Genomic DNA, 22716 nt, shown 5'->3' on the forward strand with positions numbered 1-22716 from the left:
GAACTTCTCGCTGAATTTAGAAAAATAAATACATATAGGAGTTCCCTAGTATAGGCTCGACTAGACAAAGCAGTAATCTAGTATTGAGCTAAAGCAAAAATGTATAGCTAGCACTATCCAGAACATCAGAGGAAGACATAATACAAACAAATGTTACATAGTGTTGGAATGCCATAGGAGGAGTCACAACCAAGCGCGGGAGAAGGGGCGCAAGGTGTACTGACGACGCCCAAGGTGGACTTCACAGCGCAGTGTGATGGGCTCCTGAGGGAGGCGACCGTGACTTGTAAGCTGTGGTAGGGCGTGCGGAGCAGTTCAATTCAGCAATCGCAACCTGCAAAATGAAGTGAACCTTCTCTGACAAATGAAGTGAACTCTCCCGACAATAAAAACTGAACTTCATCATAAATTTTGACTTTCACATGCAAGTAAACAAACAAATGCATTGTTTTAAACCAAAATAGATTAACTGTTTAATTTAGACAAGTGTACCCCAGACATTGTTTTTTCTACGGGACTACGAACTCCTTTTTTCCCCCAATTGAAGTACTCAAAGTTAACAAGTGAGCTGCTCGATGCTATAAAAAATACACAATTCATCAGGTGCGGGAGTTCAGAGGATATACCGTGTGAGAGCTGGCTGGAGGGTTCCTCTGGGCGGACAACAGAAATCTGGGAGCAGGGTCGGCGTCCTTGCAGGAATTGTAGCCGGCTTCCAGCTACGACCATCTTATTGTGGACTCCCGCAGGCGCACACTAGACTGCCATTGTAGGGACGTGTGGCCTCCCGACGGTGCTCAGCGTACTAAGAAGTGAACTTCCATGCAAGGCTCGAATGAACACCTGGATACTTCTACAAGTTGAAAATTAATGGGTAGACTGGGCTTCTAATGCCCATTTCAACAAGATGAATCACAGTGGCAATTGAATCAATTAAGTAGATATAGAGAGAGGGGTAGCAAGGATCGTAAATTGTTACCTTATCAATATCTCTCCTAGTATCCCAGAAAATCGCCAATCAGTGTACTCCTCTGTATTAGCAAGCTGCAAGTAGTAGTGAAGGTAGTAAGAAAAGAAATATTTTGACCCAACACGAGATAACAACTTATGCAGATTCATGTAGGAGACTAAGGGGGCAGTAGCAAATCATTTTGTATTTTTAAGAAGGGAACTTCAGCATGATGAATTGATACTTTTATCAACAAAGTGAACCCCCTTTGTAGTAATAAATGAACTTTTCTGAGAAATAAAAGTGAACTCCACTTTTCTTTTTGAACTGCTCTTTTAGTGTATGCTTTTAACTGAAACTATCAGACAGACTAAATGAACTCCTGAAAAATACAAAGTGAACTGCTCCCGTGAATAATATGAACTTCTGTTTTGTATTGCGTTGTACATATATAAATAAAAATGAATAAAATTACTCTATTCTAATAGGCATATCAACAGACACCTATGGAGCATCAAATTTCTATCAGAAAACAAGGTCATTTTGCTTTTTTTTTTTCCAATGTACTCTGCATCACAAGGTTGTCAACGCATATTTTATTCAGGGGAGAGAGAAAGTTGTGAGCTCTATCCATTTTTCAGCGTTCCCTGCTCCATGTGGTCTGACTGACTGCACTTCCCCAGAGCATTCCATTTATACTAGAATGGCCGTACATCTGCACTTCCCATATTTGATGAATGCACTTCTAGCAAACGAATAACGAACTTCGAAATATTTAAATATGTTGTACTACTCAAAATGGAGCACACTTCCCTAATGATAACATTAACTTCTGGTCGAGATTTTTACTTCAAAATTAACTCCTAAATTCCATGAAATGAAGCGCTTCCATTTTATACAGTGAACTACTTCCATTCGCTGTTAGACGTCACCAAAACCACGCAAGGATGCCGAGAGAAACACAACCGCAAAAAAGACAAATCCGTTTCACACTGGTACTGCAATTTCTCAACCAAAACACTGAATTGAGCTATCTTTGTACTACATACCTGTAGCTCTCTGGACTTTATAATCTGTCCCCCTAAACTTGATATATCCAGTGCGCCAAGGGCAACGCCTGAGTGAACTGCCGCACTTCATAAGGTGAACTGATGTGTTCTACAAGGTTGACCTTTGCGGCGGAGCCTGGTTGATACAGAGCATGCTCAGGGACACCTTTCTTCTCCCAAGGTATCACTATCGCACCTGAAACTGTAATAGAAAATGAACTACATCAGGTTCAATACCAGCTTACACACATGAATGTCGATGAATAAACATTTGCTCGTATAAGAGATTTTGGAGCTGCCATTTCATATTCCAATCTGCATACTTATCAAGCTTTTATCAGATCACATAGGCATTAGAACAAATACATTTAAGTCATGGACACTGAATATATGAACTTTCAGAGAGGCAAAGGTGAACTTCCAAGCAAATGCATTTTTTCCATTTCACTTTTTGAACTAAATCGTTAGTCAGAAAACAATCTCCGAGAACAAAAGTGAACCCCTTTGCTGTATGAAATTAACTTCATAAAAATAAAAGTTAACTCAATATATTTACTGTTTTTAACTGATTTTCTATTATTGTTAGTTTTTAACTGAAACTATTAGATAGACTAAACAAACTCCCAAAAAATCGAAATCTCCTGTGAATAATGCGAACTCTATATTGGTATCGCGCTGAACTTCTGTACTGCATTTTTAGCTTTCATGAATAAAGATATTTGATTCTCACAGGCATATTAACAAGCACCTACTGAGTAACTGATATACTGTTGCACAGGTGATTATCAGCTTGGAGAAGGGCCACATGTGTAGCTTACCTCTTCGATGAACATAAAACTGCTATTTGTGTTCCTAGTATTCAGCAAAGCTGGTGGAAACAGACAAGCACCAGCAGTTCACTGTGGAACGAACTTCCTGAAATCAAAGAGTGAACTTACAAAAAAAATTATGTGCACTTTAATCATTCAAACTTTAACCAATCAAAATAAACAATCGCATATACAAGCCACCGACAGTTAAAAATCAGTACACCCACAACAAATAATTGTACTGTAAAAGAATGTGAATTTAAGCAACACATATCTGACAAGAAGCGACCTGGTCAGGACCGAGATCCTGACAAGTTCCCTCCATGGGTCAGGTGGACTCCCGAGGCAACGTATGTGAACTCCCTCGTCCATGGAGGTCAGCTGGAGGGGAGGCATAAAATGAACATCGCAAAAAATGAACTTCGCAAAACCCTTGTGGAGTTAACATGTCGTCACTTGTCAGAACAAGCATCAACAAATAAATGAATAACCGAACTCCTAGGCTAGAAAAAACAAACTTCCATGCCATTTTATCTACTCATACAGAAAAAAATAGGAAATAAAAAAGGGAAAGTGAAAAATAAAAAGGCAGCCCAAAGCAGGTCCTACCAGCGGTTTAGAGCAATGCCTATTTTTGAACTTCCCTGCAGATTGGTTTTGCTTTGTTAATTTTTGAACTACAGTTTTCTGTTTTTACATGGTAAAATCTAATGCATTCTTGGATTAGTATTCGATCACTTTGGAGAAGCAAGCTGTTTTCATATTAAAAACATTTACTGAGTACCAACTATTTTTATAAGTTCTGGAAAATGCTAAAAATGCTTTTGCCATCAGGAGCCCCAAAGGTCCTGCCATACATATGATAGAATTTATTATCTAGGGCGCATTGTAGTGACCTAAAAAACCAATGGAATAGCATAAAGCTAGATACAGTGTTACAATCGCAGAAACAAGATACATTTGAGTTTCAGCACATTATAAAAAGCAAGTGAACTTCACCTCATAGACGAACTGAACTTTTACCAATTAAAATAGTGAACCTCAGAACCACACTGTTTATTAATTAACTAGAATTCCAAGTACTTGACTGCACGCTGTGGTAGGAAGTGAACTTCAGACTAGAAAAGATTTTAACTTCCAGTTGTGTGTTATTACATCATCATAAATACATGATTGAAAATTTTGATGGTCTTTGCCTAAGAAGCGGTGACAGAAAAATAAACTTGGCTGAGAAAGACAACAACGCATTCCTAGACGGCTCCAGGGAACAATCCACTCTTTTTCGTCGTCTACTCCCAACAACACTAGGAGTAGGTGCAAACGACCACCACGATGAGCGTATTTGAGGTGCATAACATGAAGTGAAGTGAAGTGAAGTGAAGCATGAATGGTGAGCTTCCAGGTTGTAACCAAGTGGACCTCCGGACATGCAATTTTTATAATGGTTATTTTTATTGGCAGATAAACTTTTGTTTTTCATTTACTGAGCTGGTTTAGAAGAAAGAGTGAACTTCCTTAGCTATTACAAAGCCAACTTTTTGTAAAAAAATCAGTTGATGCAAAGATAGGTGTTCTCTAAACTGTTTGCACAAGCAGACAGGTGGAGTAATACAAGGAAATAAACTAGAACGGACTGCAGCATCATCATAGATCATATAAAAGGAAATATCATAGGTAATTGTTTGGAAGTGCATACCAAATGCAAGTGTCTTCATTTTCATACATTTTTTTTCTAGTAAGTGCCAAACATGCTTGCCATCAGGAGCCTCAAAGGTCCTGCCATACAGAAGATATAGTTCATTATCTAGAGCTCATTGTAGTGATATATAAAAACAATGGAATAGCATAAATGCTAGATATACAATCGCAGAGCAGCATTGTTATAAAAGTTGATTAACGAGATATTTTTGAGTTTCAAGACATGATAAAACAAGTGAGCTTCCCCTCATGGAGGAACTGAACTTTTAGAAAAAAAAAAGGTGAACCTCAGAACCACATTGCTTTTTAATTAGCTGTAATTCCCATGTACATGTACCAAACTTCGCGGTAGGGAGAAAGTGAACTTCAGATAAGAAAAAATTGAGCTTCCAGTCATGCCTAAAGTGCAAACAATCACCATGAAGAGCATCTCTTAGGTGCAGAACAAGCAGCAAAGTGGAGCATGAATTATGAGCTTCCAGGTCGTAACCAAGTGGACCTCTGGACATGCAATTTTATAAAGTTTATTTTTTCCGTGCAAGAACTTTTGTTTTTCAGGTATTGAACCAGTTTTAATCAAAGAGTGAACTTTACAGGAACATGAACTCCTTCCCTCGAACTAAAGACAAGAGCAAACTGAACTTCAGAATAAGAAAAGTGTGAACTCCACCAAAAAAGAAAAGAGTGAACTCCAGATGAGAATAGAGCGAACATCCATACACAAAGCTAAACAGAGAACAGGTTTCGCTACAGATGAAATGAACTCACTGTCAAGAAATAGTGAACTTCGAGCATGAAAGAGTGAACTTTTGCAAAAACTTTTCTCGACATACAAAGTTGAGTTTCCAGAAAATATGAGACCCAGATCATACTCATAATATATCAGAAAATTATGAAAAAAAAATTATTTAGAAAACACACAGTATGAAATGAACTTTGCCAGCAATAGAATTGAACTTCCGTAAAGATGCAAGCATACAATCCAAACTGAATGAATTGCTGCCTAAAAAGATAAAGTGAACTCCCTTTTGGTCCTAATCGGACTACTAAAAATATCCAAGAGACCCACTCGATGCTGCACTAAGGTATATGTGCAGGTCCATTTTCCTGGATTTCCAACTAACCATATATGAGCAAAGAGTGCCCCATCTTCGGATAAAGAACAAAGCATTTGAACAAAATATGAGTGTACATCAACACTCTTTACATAGTTTGGTTAATATTTCATAAACACAAGCCATGCTAGACTTGGATGCAAAAAGATAACTACGGATTTGGCTAGAGGGCAGTTAGGTATTCACATCAGTACTCTATATTATGTATATGTGCATCAAGAAGGAAATGCAGGTTGCTTCCTATAGCAGCTTTGAATATGAAAAAATAACTAGGCTATTAGTGAGAGGAGTAGGCCAAACGTGAAGTATTCCAAATAAAAATGAAATGAACTTTCATGCGTTGCACAATTGAACTTTCTGTATATTTAAATGAACTGCCCGACAATAAGATGATTTTTCAGTGAGACAAGCTGAACTACGAATGCGTTCATATTGAACTTCCGGGGCATTCAAACTGAAATGAACAATTAAGATACACATGTACTATCCATTTTCCACATCAGGGACAAATGAGTAATCCAATTTAGTCTAAACTCTTAGAATATTCTCATACGCTCAGGTATTTCTTCATATCCGTGCTCATCCTAGTCAATCTGGTAATGCAAAGCATAAGGATGACCACATAATGGGCACTTGCACACATATTTCATTCATCAATTTACCAGCAGACTAGAATAGCGCCTCATAATCAATCAGTTTTAAACCCATTTTATCTCTCATAATGTTTCTGTAATTAGTTATTAACGAACCAATTCAATAAGCGCTAGCTATCAATGAAAAAGAAAAGAACAGGGATTGTGATGAGAATGTTGTACATACACACCCTTGACGACCACCCCCTGGTTGGTTGTATACACAAGCCTCTTGCCCCAAAGCTCCCAAGCGGCCTGCTGCTGGCGATGGAGTGAACTTCACAAGTTCATCTCTCAACGGTGCTTGTCTGCTTGTTGCTGGTAAGAGGAACACGGGAGAGGCGGCACTGCTGGTCACCAACACTTGCAGTGCACACCGCACCGGACTACCAGGGGATGAGTGGGTGGACTCCCCGGCACCACGCACTGGAGTGTCGATGGAGGCGCAGCGAACGGAGTGCAGCTCCGCCGGAGTTCTGAAGAGGGCAGGACATAGCGGGCATCTGGCGCTGTTGGCCGGAGATGGTCGAGATGCAGGGCAGGGGGGCCGGGCGTCCCCTGTGCCAGCCAATCGCGCAACAGCGGAAGAAAGTGGCGGATCCGGCCGTGCGCGCGTCAGGTGGTGGGGCGGCGGCGGCGGCGGATGGGCGCGAGGCAGGTGGTTGGGGGCGGCGGCGGCCGTGCGCACGGCAGGGGGTGGCGGCGGATGGGCGCGCGGCAGGTGGTTGGGGACGGCGGCGGCCGTGCGCACGGAAGGGTGTGGCGGCGGATGGGCGCGCGCATGTGGTTGGGGGCGGCGGCGACCGTGTGCGCGGCAGGGGGTGGCGGTGGATGGGCGCGCAGCAGGGGTTGGGGGCGGCGGAGGCCGTGCGCGCGGTAGATGGTGGGGGCGGCGCAGGCCGTGCGTTCGACAGGTGGGGGGCGGCGTCGGGCGGTGCAGGTAGCCGGGGAGGAGCAGGGGAAGTGGCCCGCCGGCGAGGGGTGGGGAGCGGATACGAGCTCGAGGTAGGAGACGAGAGGAGGGTCGGGGTGGTTGGGGGGCAGTTTTTTTCTTTGCCTCGGGCGTTCAGATGGGGCGTGTTCGAGATAAGAAAGTAAAGCGGGATTAGGGGGTTCGAGAATAGCTATTCTAGAACCCCTCTTAAGGGGGGTTCGAGAATAGTTGGGCTCTATATATATATATATATATATATATATATATATATATATATATATATATATATAAAACCTATCATATGCATCTTCTCAAATTACTCAAATGTTCAATAAGAGGTTTTATTTTAAAAGGGTTTTTCAAGAACCGCAATGTTTTCGAAATAAATAATTTCATGCCAAGATACAACCTACAAGAGGTTGGATGCTATATGAGAATGCATGAATAAGATACTTGTTACCGAGATAGCAATGGCTTGATGTAGTAGATAATAGTTCATCGATCATCCTAGCTTGACTCCAATTACCATATGGTGACAACACCTCCTTATAGATGAGACAAGCCTCCATTGCATCTCCAATGTACCTAAGACATTATTCAAGTACATCTTGGTCCCCAAACTTATTGGGTCCACAATGGTTAGAATAACCACAATACATAGGACACACGCCATATAAATATGTGCATATTTATAGATGAAATTTGAATTTCATGCACATCTTAGCCGTTTAGGATTTGATGGAGTATACCCTATATAATGGATCAAAGAAGGCAAGCACGCTACAAATGTAAACAAATTACATATAAGCATGCATAAAGACTTTAAAGATCCAAGAAAGATACACTTTGGACAAAACACCAAATGAATTCAAAAAGGCATAAAGGTGTGACCAAACAAATTTGTTGTCCAAATTATATCAAGGAAGCAAATCACAAAAGATTTGTTCAACAGAGTTCAACAAATGAACTAAGAAGAAAAAAAACTTTGAGCATAAAGGATGAGATAAAGCAAACATGCACAAAGATTTATCTCATTCAAGTAAATAAGACATGTAAGAAGGAATGATGTAGCAAACTCCCAAAAGAGCAAGGTTCGAACAAGTAAACCAAACCCTCTACACTTTTCACAATGGCACAATGTACCGCAAGGAAAATGTTTGTCTTCCAAAACAAACACTTGATATGAATCAAGAGAATTTGTCAAAAGATTTTTCAAAGGAACAAAGAAGACACGTGGGAGCAACAAAGATTTCTTGGAAATAAAATAAGTAGATAAGAAGCAATCCAAGGCGAAGATGATCCATGGATTCAACCACATACAAGGTTATCGATTGTCAAAGACAATGAGTATATTGGAGATAATTTCCGGTGGTGAATTGACAATGATAGTAAGGATCAACTTCACAATAAAAGGCATAGGATAAGTATATAGAACTAAGCACTATGCGCGGATGAAGATTCTTGATAGCTTCAACTAGTCAAACAATCACGCACGGCAATGATTAGAATAACATGAAGCAAACGGTGTCCCAAATAAGATATAGAGATATGTATTTGAGGAAAAACCGTACCAAGAATTTCTTACTTAAACAAGAATTCATAAGATGAGCCAATAAAAGTTTTTCAATAGAAATAGAGCTTGTTTGAGCAAACATGCCACCTAGAAACAAGATAATTAAGAGCATCAACTCTAAGTGGCATAACCTCATATGTTCACATTTTCTAGGCTTGTGATATGTACAAAACATATTACTTCCCCATAATGTGATAAAACATTTCTTCTAAGCAAGAGGCAACTAAAATTCAACTAGAGATGATTAATGGACATTTAGAATTTGAATTTCTCATGAGTATGACACACCACATAGTGACTAGATAATCTTGCGATATTAATACTAAGTGGTGATACCCATGTACACATATTTTAGAGAAAGAGAGATGCACAATGCATATTACTCCCCCAAAATGGGATGTTCCATTAATCACTCAAAGAGAGCCAAATAAGATAACATCAAGATGCATTAGGCTCAAAACAACACACAAGTATATGATGAGTCAAACAAACATACTTGAATACACAAGATAGGCAAGTAAGACTCAACACATACAAACACATATTTGATACAAAACCAAACATGCAAAGGGGCAAGTAACTTACAATGAATATGAAGAGTTGAAGTATAAGTTATCGCAAGGAGGAACATTGGATATAAGATATAGATGATGATCCATACGACTTGGCTTGGTTAAAATATAGTATATGAAGATCCCTTAATTCTTCATGAATTAGCCAAGTCTCCAATGACCTCCATATGCACCTATTGATCACGTTTGAGCTTGTTGGTCCCCAACCAAGTTGGGTCCTAAGAGGTTAGTCACAATAGGCTTGGAAACCCAAATGGTCCTTTTCTTGAGACCACTTTGAGTTCCAACAAACTTGGCAAACACATTGCCATCCTTATCCTTTCCTAGAGAATAATCATCATCAACAATTATATGGTTAGATAAGGTACCACTTAAACATGAAGAAGCAAAGTGCCCCTTCACACGGCATAAGTAGCAAGTGTTCCCCTTTCTCTTCTTTATTGATTTCTTCTCTTGGGGAACAACGTCTTGATTCTTCTCGGGAAGTGGCCTATCTTCAACTTGAGGTCGAGCATGAGCTTGACCTTGACCTTGTGGCCGTTTCCCTTGTTGTTTCTCACTCAAGTGCTTCTTCTTCTTCAATGGGCATGATCTAACATGATGCCCTTCAACCTTGCACTTGAAGCAAACCAACTTGGCCGGATCCTTGACTTTGTCTTGGCCCTTCTTCTTGTTGCTCTTGATCTTGGACTTGTTCTTGTTATTGGAGTTGAATCCAAGTCCACTCTTGTCATTGGGGGATTGTTGCACACTTAGCATCTTGTCAAGTGCGGATTTCCCTTCATGACGCTTTTCCAAGTCTTTCTTTAAAGAAAGGACTTGGGCCTCGAGCTCTTTGATTTCCTCTACATGGTTAGTAGAAATACAAGTACTAGAGGAAGTAGAAGCTTCATTGTTAGAGCAACAAGGCAAAGCAAGTAATCCAACACAAGGTGTATCACTAGTTTGACTAGATGGATTACAAGGACTAGCACATGGCAATATAGCATTTGTAGTAGAGATTGTGCTAATGTCCACATGAGGCTCACAAGATGTTACCTTAGTGATTCTAGCCTCATGATCTAACTTTAGCCCATCATAGGAAATTAGAAGGTCATCATGAGAGCCCGAGAGCTTTTTATGACTTTCTTCCAATTCCCTATAATTGCTAGTTAGCAACTCAAGTTGAGCCCTTAACTCAACATTCTCCTTTAAGATAGATGCTCCACAAGAAGTAGAGTTAGTAGCACAAGCATCAACAACATTTTTCTCATTTTCATGCATATAGGATTCAATTTTTTGTGTAAGCATAAAATTAGTATGCTTCTCATCTTTTAGCTCATGCTTGAGGAGAGTGAATCTCATTTCCCCATTTTCAACATGGGACTCCAACTCCACTATGGTTTCCCTATATTTACTCAAGGTATCCATAGAGTGTTCGAGATTAGCACGAGCTTCTTTATTACCATGAAGAGAAGCATATACCATTGCCATATTATGCACCAAGATATTATATTCTTCATGATTATCATCATCATCACTCTCATCATTAGAGGAAGTGTTAGGAGTCAAAGTAGGAGATACCTTTGATCCATTTGCCATAAGGCACATGTGCATACCGGAGGATGAAGATGAAGAAATTCTTGAATCCTCATTTGAAAACATGTCTTGATCCATAGAGTGTTTGGTTTCCTCTACATTGTTAGTCAAACAACTAGAGGAGATAGAAGCATTTTGATTATGGGAGCAAGACAAGGCAAGCATATCATCATGGGATTTATGTGAGCAATTTTCACATGATATGCGAGGACTATCAACACAAGCATGTAGATTATTTTCAATGCTAGATGTGTTTAAGTCCAAAGAGGAAGCATTGCAATGGGATAGAGATGAAGAATCATCACTATTGAGCACAATATCAACATTGCAATTCTCCTCACCACTCACCATATCATTAACTCGTGTCTTGCTACACGTTGGTGAAGTGGAATAAGATGAGAACTCATCACGGCCGGAGGTGGAAGCAACTTGGAGCTCTTCATGATGTGAAGGGGAAGAGAGCTCTTCGGAGTCACCACCAACCAAATGAGAAGTGGATCCACCAAACATTTCCTTAAGCTTGATCCACATCTCATGAGACGATTTTCGCTTTATATATATCAAGAACCTATGAAAATCTGGTCTCAAAGAGAATACAAGCTCATTAGATACTTGAGCTTCAAGATGTAAGTTTTTCTCATCCTCTAAAGATAGATTTTGAGGGTCCGTCAGAGGAGAAAAACCTACATCTAGAAATTGCTCAATGTTTGGACACAAGGTCCAAAGTTTGCAAAGCAAGCAATTTCGCCACAAAAGATAATTTGTGCCAACAAAGATAATTGTGTCATTGTGCACTAAATTACTAGCCGACATCTTTACTCTCAAGGCGGTGAAGCCTTAAACAAGGAGAGACCATGCTCTGATACCAATTGAAAGATCGAGATGTCGCCTAGAGGGGGGGGGGGTGAATAGGCAATTACAAACTCTTGCGGATTTGTCTTGTAAGAATGTGGAATTAAACTATCGTTTAGTTTACAAGCACAATCCCTAAATATGCTATGCTCAACTAAGTGTAACAATAGCAACTAGAGCTAAGCAAGATAGGCACAAGATATATGTAGCACAAGTGATAGCAAGATATATATACTTCAAGCACGATGGCTATCACAAGGAAAGAGAGCTCGGGTATAGAAATAACCGAGACACGCGGAGACGAGGATGTATTCCCGTGTTCCCTTGCTTTGCAACAAGGTACGTCACGTTTGGAGGAGTGGAGGTCCCACGAAGGATTCCCCGCGCCACGAAGGCTCAGCCTATTCTCCGAACCACACCCACGAAGGATAATGGCCCTTTCTTTATGGTTAGCTTTTCCTCCGCTCCGGAGATGGTAAGCTCCACAACCACTTCACAAGCTCCACGAAGGAGAAGCCCGGGCCCCTTCACAATCTTCCACGAAGAGATCACCGGGACACCAACCAAGCCAACTAGGAGGTCACCCTCCAAGAGTAACAAGCTCACGGTCTCTCACTCGAACAAATCGTGGTGGAGATCTCAACACTATGCAATGATGCAAAGCAAGAACACCGGAGGTGTTCAAGTCCTTCACACTCAAATCCCACCAAAGCAACGAATGCTAGGATGAGATTGGAGAGGAAGAACAAGGGGGAAAGTCAACCAAAGACTCCAAGATCTAGATCCCAAGAGATTCCCTCACTTAGAGAAGAAACGGTTTGGTGGAAGTGTAGATCTAGATCTCCTCTCTCAAATCCTCAAATATGAGCAAGAACGGTTGGAGGAATCAAGGGAGAGAGCAACTTCTTCAAATGCAACAATGGAGGTGAGAGAAAGGGGAAGAAGTTGTTGCTCAAGGTGGAAGAAGGGCTATTTATAGCAAAGGGGGCAAAATAACCGTTGGGGGAAAAGACAGAAAAATGCACAGTGAAAAACGCCCAGAAAAAAGTGCTTATAGATGTCAAGAGCTAGAAAATATATTTGGATGTAAATGTGAAAGTCTGCCTTTTACATATCTAGGCTTACCTACGGGTACTACTAGAGCACATGTTAATGATCTCATGCCAATGATTTGCAAGGTGGATAAAAGATCTTTTTCAGCTAATATGTTTTCTTACAGTGCCAGATTAGTCACTATCGGGTCAGCCATTGCTGCTATGCCTAACCATCTCATGTGTGGCCTCAGAGTTCACTATACACACATTGATCATGTGGAAAAATCATGTAAAAAATTTCTATGGCATGGGAATGATATGCATAAGAAAGGCAAATGTCTAGCCAGTTGGGATTCTGTTTGCTTACCAAAAAGTTCTGGTGGACTTGGTGTCATGAATCTTAGAATGCAGAATAAAGCTTGGCTTATGAAGAATCTCTTGAAAAAAATTAACAAGCAAGATATTCCCTGGGTTAAACTCATCTGGCAGGCATACTATTCGGATGGTAAACTCCCCTGCAAGGATAATTACAGAGGATCATTTTGGTGGCGCGAATGTGTGGCTTTATTAGATGAAACAGCTATCTACCAATATTCCTGGAAATGGCAGTAGTATCATGATGTGGCAAGATAAATGGCAAGAGGAAAAGCTTATACACAAATTCCCACACCTATTCTCTTTTGCCAAACAGAGGAAAATGCCTTTGGATAGGGCAGCCCATATGCAGCAAGTGGATATTCATGAGATGTTTAATCTTCCCTTATCTATGATAGCTTCTGAGCAATGCAACCAGCTTGAACAAATTCTCCAGAACTTTACGAATACACATTATATGCAACATGATAAATGGAGCCTCGATGGAAACTCTACAAAATATTCTACAAGAAAGGTTTATCTGGAACTCATCACCTCCCCCCCCCGGCCCCGGATCCTTTCAAGTGGATTTGGAAATTTGCTTGTCTCCCCAAGCAAAAAATTCTTCTTCTGGCTTCTTATCAAGGATAGACTAAATACTAAGGATCTCGTGGTAAGGAAAAAAAATTATGTTGGAGATATGCATTGTGTGCTTTGTGACGAAAATACCACAGAAAGTATGCCATATATGTTGATTAGGCATAGAATGAAACCTAGCTTAAAAGAAGGCATGCAAGACTGGCTTGATCTCTTGTAAATGGACTGTTGGACTTTGTTTGTACATATTTTTATTTCATATAAATGAAAAATGACGCAGTAGGAACTTCTCCTACTGTTTTTACCGTAAAAAAATGCATACACTTTGAAGGGCACACGATTTCAAATTTTGATCTTTCTAGACTCGATGACTTAGGATATGACTTAGGTGGGTCGATTGTTCTACGTTGCATGTCTAGGTTATTGTCCTCTATTAAACATGGGGCTAGATGCTACTAGAGGTACGAAATCCTTGTCGTAATTGCCCTTCTTCCATCACGGAACCTAGGTATGCATGTTGATTTGAGACCATTTGATCCCCTAGTTCACCTTTATTTCGTCTCCTTTATTTCCTCTGCAAGGAAGCCTCCAAACGAATGCAGAAGTCTAATTGAACTTCTGGTCAGCGCTAAGCCTCCCTATATCTTGCATACCTTGCCTACCCTTATTAAGCCATCTCACCGTCTGACCACAGAAGGCTACGTTCCATCTTTAGATGACAGGAGCAAGCTCCCCATATGTAACGTTACCTCGCGTGGCTCCCTCCTCTGATCATTCTTTCTTCTTACATACCAAATGGATAATCGAAGCCATGGGCGATGCTCGCCGCCGCGTCTTGTCCATCTCGTTGCCTCCGCCCTCCTCTTCCTGTGCGTAGCCCCCACCCCGGCGGCGAGTCATCACCATGGCGGGCCTGACACCGGCGTGCACAAGAACTTCCTCATCATCGTGCGCAGGCCGTACGAGTACGACACGAACGTGTACAAGAACGTGTCGAGCTGGCACGCGTCGCTCCTGGCCGAGGTGTGCGACATGGCCAAGGAGGCGCTGGAGAACGACCCGTCCTCCGTGACCCGGCTCATCTACTCCTACCGCAACGTCGTCAATGGCTTCTCCGCCCGGTTGACGACGGAGGAGCTGGAGGAGATGTCCAAGAAAGATTGGTTCGCCAAGGCGTACCCTGAGAAGACGTACCAGCTCATGACCACGCACACGCCCAAGATGCTGGGGCTCATGGGCGAGGGCCGCGATGGGGCCGGCGTGTGGAACACCAGCAACATGGGCGAGGGCATCATCATCGGTGTCCTCGACGACGGCATCTACGCTGGGCACCCCTCGTTCGATGCGGCGGGGATGAAGCCACCGCCGGAGAAGTGGAATGGGCGGTGCGATTTCAACAATACGGTGTGCAACAACAAGCTCATCGGCGCGCGGTCCTTCTTCGAGTCGGCCAAATGGAAGTGGAAGGGCCTCGACGATCCGGTGCTTCCGATCAACGAGGGCCAGCACGGGACGCACACGTCCAGCACGGCGGCCGGCGCGTTTGTGCCCGGCGCGAATATCTCAGGCAACGCGGTGGGCACGGCAGCCGGCATGGCGCCCCGTGCGCATATCGCCTTCTACCAGGTGTGCTTCGAGCAGAAGGGGTGCGATCGGGATGACATACTGGCGGCGGTCGACGAGGCCATCGAGGACGGCGTCGACGTGCTCTCTCTTTCGCTTGGTGGGAACCCGGGCGCTGACTTCTCGGAGGACCCCGTGTCGCTCGGAGGGTACACCGCTGCCCTGAACGGCGTGTTCGTCAGCACGGCCGCTGGCAACATTGGCCCTAACCCGGCAACCCTCTCCAACGGGGCACCATGGCTTCTCACCGTGGGAGCAAGCACCACCGACAGGAGGTTTGCGGCCACCGTGATGCTCGGCAGCGACCTTGAACTCGACGGCGAGTCGCTCAGCGAGCCCAAGGACTACGGTAAAGAGATGCGGCCGTTGGTGCGCGACGTGGGCGACGGCCAGTGCACAAGCGAGAGCGTGTTGACGGCACAGAACATCACCGGGAAGATCATCATTTGCGAGGCAGGCGGTGGCATGAGCACCGCCAAGGCCAAGACGGTGCTCCGAGCAGGCGCTTTTGGCATGATCGTCGTCGCCCCTGAGGTGTTCGGTCCCGTGATCGTCCCGAGGCCGCACGTCCTGCCGACGGTGCAAGTCCCCTACGCTGTCGGGCAGAAGATCAAGTCCTACCTCCAGAGCGAGCGTAGCCCCACAGCCAACTTAATCTTCAAAGGAACGTTATTCGACACCCCACGGTCGCCCATGATGGCGCCGTTCTCGTCGCGGGGGCCGAACGTGAAGAGCCGGGGAATACTGAAACCCGACATCATCGGCCCTGGAGTGAACGTGCTCGCGGGTGTCCCAGGCGTCGCAGACATGGTGTTAGAGCCCAAGGCAGAGATGCCCAAGTTCGACATCAAATCTGGCACCTCCATGTCGTGCCCGCACCTCGCCGGGGTCGCCGCGCTGTTGAAGAACGCGCACCCAACATGGTCGTCGGCGGCCATCAAGTCTGCGCTGATGACGACCACTGAAACCAACGACAACACCAAGAAACCTATCGCCGACGTGGACGGCACCCAGGCGACGTACTTTGCCACGGGCGCCGGGCACGTGAACCCGAAGAAAGCCATGGACCCGGGGCTCGTGTACAACCTGTCGGCGTCGGACTACATCCCGTACCTGTGCGGGCTCAACTACACGGACCAGCAGGTGAACTCGATCATCCACCCGGAGCCGCCGGTGAACTGCGAAAAGCTAACAAAACTCCAAGAGAAGGACCTCAACTACCCGTCAATCACGGTCATCGTCGACAACGCGGACACCATCGTGAACGCGAGCCGAGCGGTGACCAACGTCGGCGTGGCGAGCTCAACGTACACCGTGGAGGTTGAAGTGCCGAAATCGGTGACGGTGGAGGTGCTGCCGCCAGAGCTGACGTTCAAGGAGCTGGAGGAGGTCTTGAACTACACCGTCACCGTCAAGGCGTCGTCTGTGCCGGACGGCGCGATTGAAGGGCAGCTGAAGTGGGTGTCCAGCAAGCACATCGTGCGCAGCCCGATCCTAATCTTGCCAGGCACCGGGGAGGAGGGCACGGCGGAGGCTCCAGCGCCTTCAGCCTAACCTTAATTACTAGCTCTTGATTAGATGGACATTATGCCTTAGCGTTTGATGTGAGAGAGCATTTCTTTTTTCCTTGTTTGTGTTGATAAGGGTGTGTGATACGAACAACTTTTTCTTTTTTACTTGAGGGACAAGATCGATGTGGGTCTGAGTCCCCCAATGCAATCTTCTTTCTTTTGGTAGAAGATGTATTTATGGATCACTTAGCACTCAATTCCAATGAAAATTTTCGGCTAAGTTAAAGTATTCGTTGAAAAAAAATCAATAAAGAAATTAAATAGAAACATGATCCAAAAAAAGTCGTAATGAAACGGTAGACAACACGCAGTGAAATGCAGTAACACCAACCACCATTCTTAGAACTACGTGAACCTCGAGAAAGGTTAATCGATAGCAATGTCTTCAAAGAAAACAATACGTCGGCACCATGGTTGCCCGTCCAACCAGGGACGAAGCCCCGCCCAGGGCAACCAAGGTCATGGCATGAGGGGCCTGGAAAAGATTCTAGCACTATCTTATTCGTTATTCAATTTAGCTCAGGCTGTATATTATACAGCTATCTCTTTGAACATTTCTCAACAGCTGCAGGGCTTTAAACAATCGAACCAATACCCTAAACCATAGAGAAGAGAGCGACCCACAGGCCACATGGACGAAGGGTAATCGATTAATCCACCTATGGTACTCAAAGGGAAAAAATGATCGATCCAACCATCCTACTGTTGTGCTACCGCGCTGCGTTGGCTCTAGTGGCCCCAACATCTTCGGTATGGTTGTTGGATTTTGCTCATTTTGCATATATTTTTGCACAATGGAGCAAAAGTTTCAACCATTTTGTGCGTCCAAGTCATAAAATGTGCATTGAGTCATTGTTTAATGCTTTGGCATGCATAGTTGATGACGTTTTCCTGTATATAGAAGCAAAACATTTTTTTGGCCCGAGGCTCGGTCGAATCCTGGCTCCGCTACTGCGTCCAACCACTAAAGGCTAGAACATAAGTTCTGGGTCATAACCCCTCCGTCTAAAGTTTTGGTTGTACTACTAGGAAATTGCAGTGCTTATTCATCATAACATTGTTGAAGACATCTGCATGAAAATTGATCAGATTTGATCTCCAAGGTGAAATGCTGATCGGGGCCAACAATGCCATACGTTTTAGTTCCCTTCTTAAAGATGTTGCTTGTGAATGAACTTTCTCGCATCTCGTGTGTTGACTCGAGTGGTGTTCGATGTCGCTTTAGCTTGACACTTGGATGATATTTTTATAATTTAGTTGTGTGCATCTTGCATGTCTTGACTTGGTTTTGATATTGAGCTGGTGCCGCAAAGGTATGGGGTACTCGATATATTATTGATATCAACAAATTGTCCTTTACAAAAAAAACAAATTTTCACCCCAAGATTAAGTACAAGCAAACTCCGAGCACACATCGCAAATTTCTATGTACTTTCAATAGTATAAACACATTTTAGTGTTTTTTTTATATATTTTTCGATCATGCGGGCCACCGGGGATGCCATATAATTCCCTATTTTCTAGTGCAATGAATGGACCATCTTGCATGTCTTGACGTACGCAATGTTCGTGGTTGCAGTATGTCATTAGACACTCAAGCTGATATGAAGTTTTTGGAGGAGCTTTGGGCGATCAAGGCCCCTGAAAGATGTGCATTACCCTCTGGAGATTTGCACACAACTGCCTCTCAATAGGCCAACAATTTATGCAACGTCAAATCCTATCTTACCCATTATGTGTTCATTGTTCTGCAGAGGAGCATGCCACTTTTATGCTCTTTTGCGAGGAAGGTGAGGGTTGATGTGAAGAAGGATTTTGATATTCATTTGAACCATAAGTTCTCTACTTCATCTAAAACCTGGCTCATGTCCAAGTGCAATGGTGTCCAGCCTATGAAATTGGATGTTTCTTTCTAGCACATTGTGGGATACTCGAAATAAGATATAAGAAGAAGGGTGCAGGATTCCACTGCCGGTGTTGCCGCACGGATCAAGCCTCTGTTGATTTCATTGATTTCATATTGACGCATCTTTCATCAATAGGATCCAAACCAGCGTGTGGTTTGTTCTGTTTGAATGTCGATGTGGATCTCTTTTCTCCATCCCAAAGCATGTGTGTTGGTTTTGTTGCTCGTGATCACCACGAGACTTTTTTTAACAGTTTTTAGCTAGTTGTGAATCCAGAGCTAGCAAAGCTATTGCAATCAGGTTCGCTCTCTCTTGAACCAGCGAGGATGGCATGAACAACCTCATTCTTGCTTAAGATTGTCTCTCCGTCGTCCAACGTTCCAACATGTTAGAGTTTTGGTTGCTAGTTTTAATCAGTGTTCAATTTCTTATGTTAATGATGCAAATCATTTGGCCCGGTCTTTGGAGCTTATCTGTACGTCGGTGTGGCGTGGTGTGCATCGGAATGTTATAGAGACAATTTATATCCACTGTGTTTCTACGATCAATAAATAACACACCTTCTTTCAAAAGAAAGGCCCGCTCGAATTCAAGAGGGTCGGACCCTAGACATATACCCGAGATAAGAAGGCCGCTTAATCCCAGTCTACCGTGCAGCCTAGTGCAAGCGACGAGGAGCATAGGGGCAAAATTACAGGGGGGGGGGGTGTTGTATGCCGACCTGGTCGGCACAGACCAGGCGCCACACCCCCCGGCGGGTTGTTGGGTTGGCCCAACATTCCCTCACCTTTTATTTTATTTATTTTTTTGCTTTTTCATTTTTTCTATTCTATTTTTCTTTTTACGTTTCCAAAAGCTGATTCTTTTTAGGTTTGATTTTTTAAAATCCGAAATTTTAAAAATTTATTTTTCCCTGAAATCTAAATATTTTCAAATTTTGAACATTTTTCGAATATGAATATTTTTTAGATTTTTTATTTCTTTCTGAAATTTGAACATTTTTCGAATATGATGTTTTTTCGAAAACGAACAATTTTTAAATTTAAACACTTTTCCAATTTAAACATTTTTAAAATTTGAACATTTTTTTAGACTTGAACATTTTAGAAAAATGTAAATGGGCCAGGCCCAATACCCGATCAGGGCCGACCCGGCCGGTGTACAGGATTGGCCGGAATTACGATCGCCGACGCGTGCCTCTCCCTGGGCCCACCTGCGTCCTGCCTCGCCCCGAACCACGCCGCCGTCACTCCCGACGCGGCCTCCTCCGCCGCCCCCATTCCCGCAGTCCGTCAAGCCGCCGCCCGGATCCACATCACACTCCGCCTCTCCGCTCACCCCGCCGCCAGCTTCGTCCGACGACCTCCAGCCCCGCCCGACGGCCTCCAGCTTCGAGTCGACGACGTCCGCATCGTCCTCAACCCGACCACCCCGAGCAAGTCCACCTCGCCGTCGACCTCCAACTCCTCCTCTCCGTCGGCTTCCAACTCCGCACCTGTCGAGTTCGTCATCATCAATTCCAAGATGCTGCGGAGGTAGGCTCCCTCTGATTAGTCCCTAGAACCTAGTAGTGATGTATGGATTTGAGAAATTGCGTGTCCAGTATTGGGCTAGGGATTGAGATCAGAACCCGTGAGTTTAGCTGGATATCCGGGATCAAGCGGCATATGATTTCAAGTTGTGGGTCCCCTCGTAAGCTTTTTCCAACGACACTGATATTATCTAATTCGGATTTACGCTTTGCGATTGATGGCTAGAACACAGCTGCTGCACGGGGGAATAAGGTTAAGACAGACTTCTGTTAAGCCGGTTTCATCCATTTCTGATTAGGAGTTAAGGTTTAGAAGCAATGTTAGGTTTTGTGAGGAGTTTTCTTGTGAGGCTTTGGGACGATCAATATATCTTAGCAATTAGCATGCTTGTCGTAGTGTGCATTCTTAATAGTTGTTTGTTCCACAGGTTTAGTGAGGTTATGGGGTCAAGGACCATTCTTCGCACAGCCACCGCAGTTCAGGCAAGTCCACAACGAGATAGTGACCTTGAATTTTCTCTTTTCTCGTTTCATATTGCAGTTCTTGTCTTTGTGCCAATGATATGTTCGGAAATGATGATATGTTTACACATTAGAAACCACTAGCCTGGTGTAAGAATGGCATTATTTATATTGGTTCTGGCTGCAGTAATCGAAAAACGTTTTTTTAATTAACTTGGTTAAATGCAGAATGAGACAAGCTGTATAGATGGAAATGCTAAGTCAGTGCCATGCCTACTCTCTTACTTCTTTGTGGAATGCTAGTCTTCCCTAGTGCTGATTGTTCGCATTTTGGTGTTGATCTGATCTTTTTCTGTATGTTGTACTGGTTGTTCTGAGCAGGCTACCAAGGCCCAGCACCCCACATCTCCTTTGATCCCGGGGTTTGGAGCAGTGACTCGTGCTTTCAGGTAACTGTAGTTACAATCTTATTCCGTATGCAGATAATCATCAACGCTAGCTGTTGCATCTATGTCAGTCTACCTCTTGCATGGCTTGAATGCTTGTTGAGTATTGAATTGTATGTATGTGTCTTGTGTGCAGCTCAAGGTCTCTCTGGAAGGGAGCTTTCGTTGATGCTTTCCTGTCTAGGATAAAGAACAATGGAGGAGCAATGAATGGCAAGAAGATTTGGTCTCGTAGATCTTCAATTTTGCCGGAATTTGTTGGTTCTTCTGTGCTCATTTACAATGGGAAAACTCATGTTCGTTGCAAGATTAATGAGGGGAAGGTTGGCCATAAGTTTGGTGAGTTTGCTTTTACGCGGAGACGGAGACCCCATCGAACAACTATAGCAAAGGGCAAACAAGTAAAGGGCAAAAAGTAAAATAAGCACTTTGCATATGAAAGGTAAGGTTTTAATATAATGAGATATGAATTTAGACATGAGCAGATACTGTATGAAGTCTACCTGACTTTTAACGGCTTTTGTAGTATCCTGATTTTACTTTAGTTGCATGTAGAGAAAAAAATTCTTCTTCTACCAACTTGGGCTTGTGCGTAATAATCGTTTTTTTGTATTTAACTACCAGCTAACTGGTGGGAGATGATATAGCACAGGGAAAAAAAACAAAACCCATGCTGCCCACATCCTGCTTATAGTACTCTTCTAGATATTTGTGGGGTTACATTTCAGATATCAGTACATTTGGGCAATTTCCATTCTTTTGTTATGAGGAAAAAATGTATTAGTAGATCAAAATTCATGGAAATCTGACTTCACCCTTCCTATGCATTACTCTGTTTTGCTGAACAATATTCTCGTCCATTTATCTTGTAGCACAATGCTAACCCCTGGAGATGACTGCATTTTATTTTCATGATAATAGTAATTGTGTGTAGATAGGTGATACTCCCTCTGTTTATAAATATACTACCTCCGTTTCAAGGAATAAGGCGTCCTCGTTTTACGTGTTTTTTGTTTGACCAAGAACTACTTCAAATAGATAAACATTGTTTGTATGAAATTAGTATCATTGAAAAGTTCTTTTCAATACGAATCTAACGATACTAATTACATATAATATAATCAATATTTTGTTGCTCAATTTTTATGGTCAAAGTTCGTCTTGGAATACGCGTGCGCCTTATTCCTTGAAACGGAGGTAGTAGTATATTTTAGACACTTCAAAGTGAACTAGATGCACACCATAATAAGTGAATCTACACATTAAAAGTAGACTAGATACATACCAAAGTAGATGAATCTACTAAAAACTAAAACATCTTATATTAGTGAACGGATGAGTACAAAACTGTGAAGAATATTATAAGAGCACAAAGTGTGGGAGCATATCTTCTGTTTACGAGTTTGATAATTGTATTAAGTGGCCTGTAC

The 22716-nt window shown here is 43.0% G+C and overlaps 2 protein-coding genes across 2 annotated transcripts; both read left to right on the forward strand.

Annotated features, from left to right (window-relative positions):
- Positions 1-14541: 14541 nt before the first annotated feature.
- LOC124670699 (subtilisin-like protease 1) lies at positions 14542-16923 on the forward strand. Its single transcript, XM_047207174.1, has one exon. The coding sequence runs from the start codon at positions 14542-14544 to the stop codon at positions 16921-16923; it is 2382 nt and encodes a 793-aa protein (XP_047063130.1).
- A 3212-nt stretch (positions 16924-20135) lies between these two features.
- LOC124678072 (ribosomal protein S19, mitochondrial-like) lies at positions 20136-21707 on the forward strand. Its single transcript, XM_047214007.1, has 4 exons — positions 20136-20382; positions 20807-20861; positions 21222-21289; positions 21423-21707. The coding sequence occupies exons 1-4, from the start codon at positions 20372-20374 to the stop codon at positions 21703-21705; spliced, it is 417 nt and encodes a 138-aa protein (XP_047069963.1). The 5' UTR covers positions 20136-20371; the 3' UTR covers positions 21706-21707.
- Positions 21708-22716: the final 1009 nt, after the last annotated feature.

This window comes from Lolium rigidum, chromosome 7, assembly GCF_022539505.1.
Source record: "Lolium rigidum isolate FL_2022 chromosome 7, APGP_CSIRO_Lrig_0.1, whole genome shotgun sequence".
Taxonomy (NCBI): Eukaryota; Viridiplantae; Streptophyta; class Magnoliopsida; order Poales; family Poaceae; genus Lolium; species Lolium rigidum.